The sequence below is a fragment of the Mirounga angustirostris genome, unplaced genomic scaffold (genome assembly GCF_029215605.1).
Source record: "Mirounga angustirostris isolate CCGP_5_RB_7025 unplaced genomic scaffold, mMirAng1.0.hap1 SCAF_4, whole genome shotgun sequence".
Lineage (NCBI taxonomy): Eukaryota > Metazoa > Chordata > Mammalia > Carnivora > Phocidae > Mirounga > Mirounga angustirostris.
In genome coordinates, this window is record NW_026991712.1 from 161,280,935 (window position 1) to 161,293,832 (window position 12,898).

At 47.9% G+C, this 12,898-nt stretch overlaps 1 protein-coding gene across 1 annotated transcript in view; it reads left to right on the plus strand.

The window, feature by feature from the left end:
* Nucleotides 1-12,898, plus strand: part of EPHA10 (EPH receptor A10) — a 38,850-nt gene that overhangs the window by 8,942 nt on the left and 17,010 nt on the right. Inside the window, exons 4-5 of the mRNA XM_045895452.2 lie at nt 1,342-1,497; nt 2,004-2,354. Of these exons, the coding sequence (XP_045751408.1) occupies nt 1,342-1,497; nt 2,004-2,354 (507 nt within the window). The remainder of the gene's footprint in view (nt 1-1,341; nt 1,498-2,003; nt 2,355-12,898) is intronic.

Below are 12,898 nucleotides of genomic sequence, written 5' to 3' on the forward strand. Positions count from 1 at the left end.
GAAGGCAGATAGTTCCAAAGCCCCTGGGCTTCAGAGACCCCGCCCAAAGCTGTGCTGCCCAAGGACTCAGCAAGATGGAACCTCCCAAGCCTAAAGGCTTCCAGATCGAAACCCTCAGCCTACTCCCTTCTTCCTCAAACGGCCGAACATTCTTCCTGAGGGCTTGTCTGCATCCCCTCTGTTGTATAGTGTCTTCTTGGGGCTGGAGAGCCGCCAGCCTTCCAGAACCAGCTAAACTAGAAAGGCCAGCTGGGTGGGGGCAGGGAACAATGTGAGAGTCACCCAAACTCCCAGAGGAAGGGCCAGGAGCCACGGCCTCCCTCCCGCCTGGCCCAGCTGGTGAGAAAATTTTTCAAGTGGGTGTTTAGCAGTTTCCACTTTAGGCCTGTGATGGAGGAACAGTAATTACGACCACTGTAGTGTGCATGTTGTCTGCACTGGGCTAAGCAGCTTACACTTCATCTCAGCTAGTCCCCCACCAACATGTTTGAGGTGGGTATTCTATGCAAGGCTCAGAGAGGTCAAGCAATCTGCCTGAGGCCACCAGCAACTAAGCAGTACAACTCAGCTGCAAACCCAGGTTGTCCAGATACAAAAGCCTGTGCTCTTAACAACCCATGTCCTGGGTGAGGCGAGAGAAGCAGAGAAGTGAGAGAAGCAAAGTCATTGAGGAGGGTGTCAAGACTAGAACCAGGGAAACTTCACCCTCCTCCTGTCTACTCCCCTCCACCTGGCTGGCTCCACTTCCAACCTGCAACCAAGGGTGTCAGTTGAGGATTTGTGATGATGAACCCCAAATGCTAGTGGTGGGAGGATGGGCTCCGACAACAGTGTGAGAGAGTGTGTGTGTGTGTGTGTAACTAGGAGTTTGTGGGTGTCTGTCCCTGGGGAGCTGTGACACACCCCTTGGAGGCACCTCTCTTCTGGCCTCACATCAAGACTAGAGAGTTGGGCTTATTTTCTTCCAATGGGCAATAGGGTGGCATGGTGTCTGCTTGGGTTGGAATCCCACCACCTACTAGCTGTGGGACATTGGGCAAGTTACTGAACCTCTCTGAGCCTTAATTTCCTCATTTTAAAAATAAGGATAAAGTACATACCTCACAGGCTGTTGTGAGCATTAAATGAATTACTAAAAGTAAAATACTCAGTGTTCGGCACACAGTAAGCACTTACTAAGGGTTAGGTAGTACCGGGCTGTTGGGTCAGGGCTGGAGTAGCTGAGACCCCCTTTCCCGGCACAATTCCAGGACATAAACTCACCCTAATGGGGCAGGCAAGAAAGTGGGGGAGAGAGAAGCTGTGGAGGAGACCCCCTCCTCACGTGGCTTCGCCCCGCAGCCTGTCCCCCAGGGTTTTACAAGTTGTCCTCGCGCCGGCTGCTCTGCTCCCCGTGCCCAGAGCACAGCCGGGCCCTGGAAAACGCCTCCACGTTCTGCGTGTGCCAGGACAGCTACGCGCGCTCGCCCACCGAGCCGCCCTCGGCCTCCTGCACCCGTGAGTGCCCCTCCCGAAAGCGTTCGCGGGGGGCGGGGGGGAAGAGTCCGGAAAGGCCTGGTGGAGGGGTTGCCGAGGGCACGGGGCTCTGCACTGGGGAGCCTGGGGCGCATGGGGACCGGCGACCCAGGCGGCGGGGCGGAGGGAGGGGAGCCTGGGGTGGGGATGGGGGCCGGGGCCTGCGGTTGGAAAAACCAGGACAAGAGTCCCGAGACCGAGGGGTGAGGTGAGGCTTCTTGACTGGTCGTGAGTGGACTGCCCCCCTCCACCCCCGCCGTCACCTCACCCTGCGCCCCAGCCAGGAGGGGGACTCCTGCCCCTTACACTCTGTGCTCCGTCGTGCATCCTCCTCCTCCTCCCCTCACTCCCCTCCTCCCACCTCACCGGCCCCCGCGCCCCCCTCCCTGGCCCCACACCACCCCGGCCCTCCGCCCCCCCCCCCGCCCCTTCTGCCCCTCCCCCTCCACTAGCCCCGCCCCCCGCTGACGGCGCCCCCCGCCCCCCAGGGCCGCCGTCGGCGCCGCGGGACCTACAGTACAGCCTGAGCCGCTCGCCGCTGGCGCTGAGGCTGCGCTGGCTGCCGCCGGCCGACTCGGGCGGCCGCTCGGACGTCACGTACTCGCTGCTGTGCCTGCGCTGCGGCCGCGAGGGCCCGGGGGGCGCGTGCGAGCCGTGCGGGCCGCGCGTGGCCTTCGTGCCGCGCCAGGCGGGGCTGCGGGAGCGCGCCGCCACGCTGCTCCACCTGCGGCCCGGGGCGCGCTACACCGTGCGCGTGGCGGCGCTCAACGGCGTGTCGGGCCCGGCTGCCGCCGCGGGAGCCACCTACGCGCAGGTCACCGTGTCCACGGGGCCCGGGGGTAAGGCCGCCCGCCGCGTCTCTCCGGGAGGCGAGCCCCCCCCAGCAAACATCCCTGACCGCGGGGACCCCCGCCGACGGCCGGCCCTTCCCGGAGGCCCCGGGGGAGGGACTGAGGACGCGGGCGACTCGCTGCCGCTGGGCCAGAGCGGGGGCGGGCGTCTCGGGGGAGGGTCTGCGGGAGCCGGCGGGCGCCCCAGCTCCCGACCTGGCGGAGAGCCCCAGCACCACACTCCCCCAGGGGACAGAGGCGGACAGCCCCGCAGGCTTCTGCCCGCCCTTTTCAAAAATTTCAGCCAGAAGAGCAGAATCGTCCCTCCTCCTCTCCTGTCTCAGAAAGAGGGGTTCTGTCGTGTGTCCCCCAGCCTCCATCCCTGCCGCGTCGGTCACCCTCTTCCCTGGTCTTGGAGAAGAGCAAGGAGGCACAGCAGGGTCAGGCTGTAGGGACGCCAGAAGTCACTGGTCAACCCGTAGCAGTCACATTTCTGAGTCTGGAATCGAGATGAGGAAATGAAGACCTACACTCCTTTCGTGCTACGCCTTCCCCAGTTCCTGAAACTGACTTTTCATTTGTCTCTCGCCCGGCTGGGGTACACCTTCAAGTAATCCTTCAAGTGTCCTTTGCAAGAAGGATAAGTGAGTGGTAGGGTTTCCGGGTCTTTTCTTATCTGAGATGTGATTGGTTTGTGACTCCACTTCCCAGTTTTCTGGCAGCTGTGTTGCGGGGAGGTCTGAGGCCAGGGTGATTTTTATTCTTGTGTAAGTAGCTTGGGCGTGTGTATTTGTATAATTCTTTCACCTACTAGTGAAAATAAAATTTAACCAATATTGATCGCTCTTCATTGAGTTTGGCTGGTACCTAGTAAAACTTTTGCTTTGCACACAGTTTTTTATTCCTGGAAAAGAACTTTTTTTCTGTTACTGTTTTGACTAGAATTTCTGATAGCTCCAATGTCTCTCTAGGAATCTCTCTAAGCCTTAGGTTGTACATCCATTTTCTGATTCTCAAATCTTGTCACACCCTTTATCATTTTTAGCTCTTAATCTATTTTCTCTGCCTTTTGGGAGAGATTTCCAATTTGTCTGGTTTTCTGGAATAACAGTTTTGTTATGTTTTTTACTATCTCTACTGTGACTTAACATTTGCTATTGCATTTACATTAAAAAAAATTCAATATAGAAAAAGAAAAAAGCACCCATAATCCGGTTCACCCAGAGCTATACAACTATTAATATCTTGGAGTATATCCTTCCACATTTTTTTTTTTCTATCTCTATATTCATATCTAGAACGATCTACTATAAAACCCCTTTTGTGTAATATATGTGATAGGAGATTTTTATCTGGTATTTCATATTAACAATCCTGTTTTGATATAGATGGATTTAAAAATCCTGTTGAGGAGATGCTGTTTCCATTTTACTAATAAAAATACTAAGCTTCCACTGATTGAGTGGTGCTCTGTGGTTGGTATTGGCCCTGTGCAGTATGATTTTCTACATTCATTCATTGAAATAGAAGGATAATCATCTTTCAAATAAGGAAACTGAGGCCTGAGAGCATAAGTGATTTGTCCACAGTCACCCAGTTAGTAAGTAGACACCTTGTGCTTTTAGCCACTTGGCCATATAATGCTTTCACTTTTTACTGAACTTAAAAAAAAAATCAGAAATGGATGTTAATTTTATAAAATGCTTCTTAAGCATCTTTCAAGATGACTGCATGTTTTTTCTCCTCTGACCTATTGGCACGATGAATTCTATTCATGGGTTTTTCAATGTGAGCTCTTTTTGCATTCCCAGATTATACCCTACTAGATTTGAGTGTATTATTCTTTTAATACTTTGCTGAATTAATTTGCTTATATTTTACTATTTCTTTCCATGTACATTTACAAGAGAGATTAGTGCTTTTTTTTTTATTGTGTTCTTTGTCAAGTTTTTAGCATTTGTCAAGTTTTGCTGGCTTTGTAAAAGGCATCAAGAAAAATCTCTTCTTTTTCTCTGCTCTGCAACAGTTTAAATACCATAATTATCATTCTCTGAAGGTGTGCAAAATCGCTTTCGGGGCCCTGCACCTTCTTTAGGGGAAAGTTGGATGATATTCTCAACCTTTTCCATACTTTTTGGATCAGTTTTGTTACTTTGTGTTTTCATAGCAAATATTTTGATGATCTTTTTCTTATTCAGTAGCCTAGAAATGTACATTTTAAAACTTTCCTCAGTATCTGTAGTTAACTCTGCTTTTTCATTCTTCATGTTATATGTTTGAGATTTCTTTTTAGTTAATTATCCTTGCCAGAGATTTATTTTACTGGTTATGATAAAGAATCAGTTCTTCAGTTTATCAATTCCAATGTTCTGTACTTTTGTCACTTATTTTATGGTTTTACCTTTATTAATACCATCCTGTTGCTTTCCTGAAGTCTTTTTCTAGGTGAGTTCAGTGCTTAGTTTTGTTTTCATATTTTTTTAAAAGATTTTGTTTATTTATTTGACAGAGAGAGAGAGACAGCGAGAGAGGGAACACAAGCAGGGAGAGTGGGAGAGGGGGAAGCAGGCTTCCCGTGGAGCAGGGAGCCCAATGCGGGGCTTGATCCCAGGACCCTGGGATCATGACCCGAGCCGGAGGCAGACGCTTAACGACTGAGCCACCCAGGTGCCCCAGTTTTGTTTTCGTATTTTAAGCCTATGAATTTTCCTCTGAGTATAAGTTTGGTCACGTCCAGTATGTTTTTATACCTATATATCACATCCTTAGTATAGTCACTTTTTTGAGGAGATATTCACATACCCTAAAATTTCACATACCTTTTAAAGTGTACAGTTCAGTGCTTTTTCATATATTCACATAGTTATGCAACCCACACTGTCTAATTCCAGAACATTCTGATCACCCCCAAAAGAAACCTATTAATAGTTACTCCCCATTCCTCCCACCCCCTCTAGCACCTAGTAACTGCTAATCTACTTTCTGTCTCTATAGATTTGCCTATTCTGGGCATCTCATATACATAGACTTATACAGTATGTTGACTTTTGTGTCTGCCTTTTTTGTTGTTGTTTAGCATAATGTTTTCAAGGTTTGTCCATGTTGTAACGTGTATCAGTACACCATTCCCTTATATGGCTGAGTAATATTCCATTGTATACCACAATTTTGTTTATCCATTCATCAGTTTATGGGCAGTTTTTCTACCTTTTGGCTATTATGAATAACGCTGCTATGAATAGTCATGTACACGATTTTGTAGAGACATGTTTTCAGTTCTCTTGAGTGTATACGTAGGAGTGGAAATGCTAGGTCCCATGATGTTATAGACTGAATTGTGTCTCCCCCAGATTCATAGGTTGAAGCCCTAACCCGCAATGTGACTCTCTTTGGAGATAGGGCCTTTGAGGAAGTAAGGTTAATGAGATCGTAAGGGTGGGGCCCTAAGCCCATAGGACTGGCGTCCTTACAGAAGAGGAAGAGACTCCAGAGCTCCCGTGCTCTCTCTGTGCCTACACAAAAGGAAGCCCAAGACAGGGCACAGCAAGACACAGTTGTCTGCAAGTCAGGAAGAGAGTGCTTACCAGAATACTATAGATACAAATCTGTAAACCTCTCGATCTGGGAGTTCTAGCCTCTAGAACTGTGGAAAAAATTCATCTTTGTTGTTGATGCCTCGGAGTCTGTGGTGTCTCGTTACGGCAGCCGGAGCTGACTAAAACATACAGTAGCTTTTTATCTTCTTGAGGAACCGATGAACTTCTTGTGGGACTGCCAAGCTGTCTTCCAAAGCATCCGTGCCATTTGACATTCCCGCCAGCAATGTACAGGGGCTCCAGTCTCTCCACCTCGGCGCCGAAACCGGTTTGTGTTTTTGTTGGTTACGGCCATCCTGGTGGGTGTGGAGTGGGATCTCACTGTGCTTTGGGTTTGCATCTCCTTAATGACTAGTGACGTTGAACATCTTTTCATGTGCTGGGTTTTCTTTTTGTCATTGAGTTATGAGCTCTCTCTCTCTCTCTCTTTTTTAATATATATATTCTGGATATTAGGCCTTGGTATTTTTCTAAGTTTTCTAAGGCCTTTCTAGTTTTCTTTTTCTTTTTTTTTTTTTTTTTTTAAGATTTTATTTATTTATTTGACAGAGAGAGACACAGTGAGAGAAGGAACACAAGCAGAGGGAGTGGGAGAGGGAGAAGCAGGCTTCCCGCCGAGCAGGGAGCCCGATGCGGGGCTCGATCCCAGGACGCTGGGATCATGACCTGAGCCGAAGGCAGAGGCTTAACGACTGAGCCACCCAGGCGCCCGGCCTTTCTAGTTCTCTAAGACTGCTGTCACAGTACCAAATATCAGATGGCTTCAGACCAAAGCAATGTGCAGTCTCCCACTTGCTGAAGCTGCAAGTCTGAAATCAAGGTGGCAGCCGAGCAGAGAGCTCTCCCACTGTTCCGGGGGAGGATCCTCCCTTGCTTCTAGCCTCCCGTCTTTGCTGGCAGTCCGTCCTCCTCCTTGGCGTGTAGATGCAGGTTCCAGTCACATGGCCTCTTCTCCCTGTGGGTCTTCATATTGTCTCCCCTCCGTGAGTGTCTGCCTCCGTGTCCAAATCTCCCCTTTTCAGAAGGACATACTGGACGAGGGCCCCCTTGAGAGTGTGCTCTCTCTCCCTATCTCTGTGTCTCTCTCAAATAAATAAATAAAATCTTAAAAAAAAAAGATTTTATTTATTTAAGGGAAGCGGGGAGAGAGAGCACAAGCCGGGAGGAGAGGGAGAAGCAGGCTTCCCGTGGAGCAGGGAGCCCGACGCGGGGCTCGATCCCAGGACCCTGGGATCATGACCTGAGCCGAAGGCAGAGGCTTCGCTGACTGAGCCACCCAGGCGCCCCACAACATGGTATTGTTAACTGGAGTCACCGTGCCGTACATTGCGCCCCAGGACTTACTTGTTTTATAACTGGAAATTTGAACCTTTTGCCCACCTTCCCCCGTTGTGCCCGCCCCCCAGTCATGCTGCTGGCAGACACCTGTCTTTCGCTTTGAGTCGTGTCTTTTGAAGCTCTGAGTTTGACATTTTGGTGAAATCTTGGGGTGCCTGTGCCTTTGGTTTCCTATCGAAGAAACACTGCCTGGTTCAAGGTCATGAAGATTTAGACCTGTGGTTTTCTTCTCGTAGTGCTGTTTTGCCTGAATTTATTTTAGAGAATGTGTTTCAATTTCTGGATGATTTGCGTTTATTTTTGTTTCTGATTTTCTTGCTCCATGCTTAGAGAAAGAAGTTTGCACAACTTTTCCTTTTTAAAGTCACCACTGAGGGGCGCCTGGGTGGCTCAGTTTGTTAAGCGTCTGCCTTCGGCTCAGGTCATGATCCTGGAGTCCCGGGATCGAGTCCCTGGATCGAGTCCCTGGATCGAGTCCCTGGATCGAGTCCCTGGGTCGAGTCCCTGGATCGAGTCCCTGGGTCGAGTCCCTGGATCGAGTCCCACATCGGGCTCCCTGCTCGGCGGGGAGCTTGCTTCTCCCTCTGACCCTCCCCGCTCTCATGTGTTCTCTGTCTCTCTCATTCTCTCTGTCGCAAATAAGTAAATAAAAAATCTTTAAAGTCACCACTGAGGTTTTCTTTGTTGTGAAAGGGTAGGGTCAGCAATTACTTCATGGCTACTTGAAAGCAATGTGTATTATTTCCGTGCTCCGTTTTGCTCTCTCATTCTCCATGTATAAGGTAAATATACTCTTCATTTCTACTGCCTTCTTCTTGTCTACTTGATGTTCCCATCCTGCATGTGATTCTGTCAAAATCCCTTATGTTTGCAGCGCCTTTTCTTTTAAATGCTTCGGTTTCACTAATGCACCTGTAGTTTCCCCACGGGCCGCACTCACCCTCTCCACTTGTACCTCCCCCCGATCTTCTTTTTCTTCTCCGCCTGTTGTGCCTTCATGACCTTCTGCTCCCTCTTTGGGGAGGCTGTGTTTTCTCTCCTCTTCTTGCAGATGCCAGACAATCGCCTCACTTGTTTCTCTGTCACACTAAATCCCTCGGAAGAAGCTGCTCCTCCTGGATCTTCAGAATAATTTTACTGTTCATTTATTCCAAAAGGTTTTTCTCATGAGCCCGATTTCTTGGTGTTTTCTGTTTCCTTGTTCTTGAACAAGGAGATAGCTAGTGTCTGCCAAAAAACCCAATGTGTGAATTGTCCCTTGGGTTGGTTTGTAAGGCTTTCAGCTGCAAGTAACAATAAATCTCAATCCAGCTGGTGTTTAACTAGAAATGATTTTTTTTTTTAAAGATTTTATTTATTTTATTTGAGAGAGAGAATGAGAGAGAGCACATGAGAGGGGGGAGGGTCAGAGGGAGAAGCAGACTCCCTGCCGAGCAGGGAGCCTGATGCGGGACTCGATCCAGGGACTCCAGGATCATGACCTGAGCCGAAGGCAGTTGCTTAACCAACTGAGCCACCCAGGTGCCCAACTAGAAATGATTTTTAAAATATTTTATTTATTTATTTATTTTTTGAGAGAGAGAGAGGGAACAGGGGGAGGGACAGAGGGAGAGGGAGAGAATCCCAGGCAGATTCCATGCTGAGCATGGAACCCCACATGGGGCTTGATCTCATGACCCTGAGATCATGACCTGAGCCAAAATCAAAGAGTTAGATGCTTAACTGACCAAGCCACCCAGGCGCCACCCTAAAAACGCTTTCTTAGCTTATCTAAGAGTGGAGATAGACCATGGTTACTTCGGCAGCTCATCAGGGTCCTCAAGGACCCAGGTTCTTTCTGTCTTTCTACTGTGCCATCCTTATCACATTAGGCTGGCTCCCTTATGGTGGCAAGTTGAATGCAGCAGCTTCAGACATCACATCCTTACCATCTAGAGCAGAAAAAGAACTGTTTCTTCCTTGTAGGTATCATTTTTTTTTTAAAGATTTTATTTATTTATTTATTTGAGAGAGAGAATGAGAGAGAGAGCACATGAGAGGGGGGAGGGTCAGAGGGAGAAGCAGACTCCCCGCCGAGCAGGGAGCCCGATGTGGGACTCGATCCAGGGACTCCAGGATCATGACCTGAGCCGAAGGCAGTCGCTTAACCAACTGAGCCACCCAGGCACCCTGTAGGTATCATTTTAAGAGCAAGAAACCTTTCCCAGAATCCATCCTCCCCTTAGCTGATTACTCCTTGTGTTGGCCAGAACTGGGTTACAAGCCCGACCCCAATCATTGTTACAGGAAATGGGTGCACACAGATACTTTAGAACAATCAGAATTAACCTGAGTCCCGTGGGGGGAGACAGTACACCCTGAATCAAAAGCAGGCAAGGAAGGGGGCCATGGCTGTTGAATGGTTTTCCAGTAATGTGTGCTGTGTTCTTGGTCCCACTTGGCTGCTGACCGAATTTCATCACTGATCTGCAGCGGGAAAGTAGGTACTTGGGCTTGGTTTTCAGCTCCATTTTCTGGAGTTAGCAGGCTTTCATCTAATGTGTCTCTGTGGGGTTGAAATGGGAACCTTCTCCCACCTCTGTATCCTGGCCATTCTGATGCTTTCAACAAACGCAGTTCTAAAAAATGACATTCCTAGCCTCTTCCTATCTGTGCTGTCCATCCGTATCTGCAAGGGGCTGTGCCTCCTCGTCGGATGCTTCCTCACTTCTCCCCCCTTGAACCCATGTCTTTTCTGCGAGCTACCATCTCCAAGTGGATTTAGGCTGAGAGGCACTCCTGGGGAATAGGTAGAACACTCTTCCTCCAGAGCAGCTGTGCAAGAGAGTGATGGCTATATGCATTGTCCGGTTGACAAAGACCTTGCCTTTTTTTAAGGGTCAGACAGTGGGAGGAGGGATAAAAGATCTTTCAAGTTATTTTTAGGATGGGAGGCAGGGTCACTCTGTGGGCACCGTAGCCTGGGGGTTCACTACAATTGCACTTTTCAATCTAGTTTCACTGGTTTTCTCCTAGGTGGAGATATAGCACTCCACCACCCTCCCCCATTCCGGCAATCAGCTGTCAAGACTAGTTTATGGCAGTGTTCTAGGTTTTCTTTCTTTCTTTCTTTCTTTTTTTTTTAAAGATTTTATTTATTTATTTGACAGAGAGAGACACAGCGAGAGAGGGAACACAAGCAGGGGGAATGGGAGAGGGGAAGCAGACTCCCCGCTGAGCAGGGAGCCCGATGTGGGACTCGATCCCAGGACCCTGGGATCATGACCTGAGCCGAAGGCAGTCGCTTAACTGACTGAGCCACCCAGGCGCCCAGTGTTCTAGGTTTTCAATTCTTTCTGTACCTTTATGTTTTAATTAGAATTTGAGAGAGACTGGAGGGTGGGGGCTGCTAGATGGTTACCATTTACAACTAGAAGCCATCTTTATGCACTCTTCAAAGAGTGAGCTATAAACGCCCCGTCTCCACTTCCTTGGCCCATCGCCACCTGGTATCTGCTTCCCTCAATCCCCTGAAGTCACCAGGACCCTCCACTTTGTTAAAGCCAGAGGGCACTTTGAATCATGGTCTTACCCTGTCTCTTCTCAGCAGATGACACTGTCAACCATGGGTTCCTCTTGGGGGTAAGCCTGCATGGCGTGCGTGCTCTGTGTCGTGTATCGTGCTAAGCTCTTCATATACATGACTTCATAAAATTCTCACAGTGAGCCTAACGAGGTCATCATTCTTTCCATTCTACACGTGAGGAAACAGAGGCTCTTGCTCATGGACCAATAGCTCATAACCGGAAGAGTCAGAAGGGAACCTTCTTAAATGCTCTCTTCCCTGGGCTTCTGTGATCTCATTTGCTCCTGGTTTTCCTGCTACCTCTCTGGTTCCTCATTTTTGAGCTCCTCTTCCTTTACCTGCCTCTTAAATTAAATGCTTGTTTCCTAAGAGCTTTTCTTTCTCTTTCTCTGCATCCTCCTGGGCAGCTTCATCCAGTCACCCTCTGATGGCTCTTGGATCTTCATTTCATTCCCAGATGCCTTTTGTGAGCCCTGAAACCACCTATCCAGCTGCCTGTCCAGTATCTTCTCTTGGAAACCCCTCTATTCAACACACCTAAAGTGAGGCCATGATCTTACCTCCCAGTAACTTGGTGGTCCCTGCCTCAGATCAGGCATTATTACCTTTTTTTTTTAGTTCAGTACTGTCCATTCAACATTATCTAGACTAGTGATTCTCAAAGTTGTCTGCACATTGGAATCACCGAGAAGATTAAAAAAAGAAAAAGATACTAATGCCTGAGTCCTTCTCTATAAAGACGATTTAATTGTTTTGGGTTGTGTGACCTGGGCATCAATATTTTTTTTTATTGTGGGGAAAGAAATATATAAAATTTACCAACTTAACCATTTTTAAGTGTATAGTATACAGTAGTGTTAACTATATGCACATCCTTGTGCAGCAGACCTCTGAACTCTTTCATCTTGCAAAACTCATACTCTGCACCCATTGAACAAAAACTCTTTGTTTTTGAACAAAAGCTCTTTGCCCTCTTTCCCCCCATTCTACCTTCTGTTTCTAAGCTTGATGACTGTAGATGACTCATAAAGTGGAATCATGAAGTATTTGTCTTTTTGTGACTGGCTTATCACTTGGCATCACGTCCTCCAAGTTCATTCATGTCATAGCCTGTGACAGGATTTCCTTTTTTTTTTTTTTTTCTTCTGAATGAGTTCATTCAGAAAAACTGTACGTCTATATCACATTTTCTTTTTTTCTCCAGCTTTATTGAGATATAATTGACATATAACTTGTATAAGTTTAAGGTGTACAATGTGATGATTTGGTATATGTATATATTGTAGAATGATTACCATGATATGGTTAGTTAACACATCCATCACCTCTCAGAGTTACTGTGTGTGTGTGTGTGATGAGAACGCTTAAGATCTCTTAGCAATTTTCAAGTATATGACACAGCATTGTTGGCTAGAGTCACCCTGCTGCTGTACATTAGATCCCTAGAACTTATTCATCTTCTGACTGGAAGTTTGTACCCTTTGACCAACATCTCCCATTTCCCCCAGCCCCTAGCCCTTGGCAACCACCAGTCTACTCTCTGTTTCTATGAGTTTGGTTTTTTTAGATTCCACATATAAGTGAAATCATGCAGTATTCGTCTTTGTCTTTCTTATTTCACTTAACCTAATGCCTTCAGAGTTTATCCATGTTCTTTTTTTTTTTTAAAGATTTTTATTTAATTATTTGACAGAGAGAGACACAGCGAGAGAGGGAACACAAGCAGGGGGAGTGGGAGAGGGAGAAGCAGGCTTCCCGCTGAGCAGGGAGCCCGATGCGGGGCTCGATCCCAGGACCTGGGATCATGACCTGAGCCGAAGGCAGATGCTTAACTGACTGAGCCACCCAGGTACCCCCTCTTTTCTTTTTTTTAATATATTTTTAAAATTGATTACTTGAGGGGGGAGGGACAAAGGGGTAAGGGAGGGAAAGAGAGAGACTCTCAAGCAGACTCCGTGCTGAGTGCAGAGCCTGTTGTGAGGCCCGATCTCATGACCCTGAGATCATGACCTGAGCTGAAATCAAGAGTCAAACACTTAGCCGACTGAGCCACC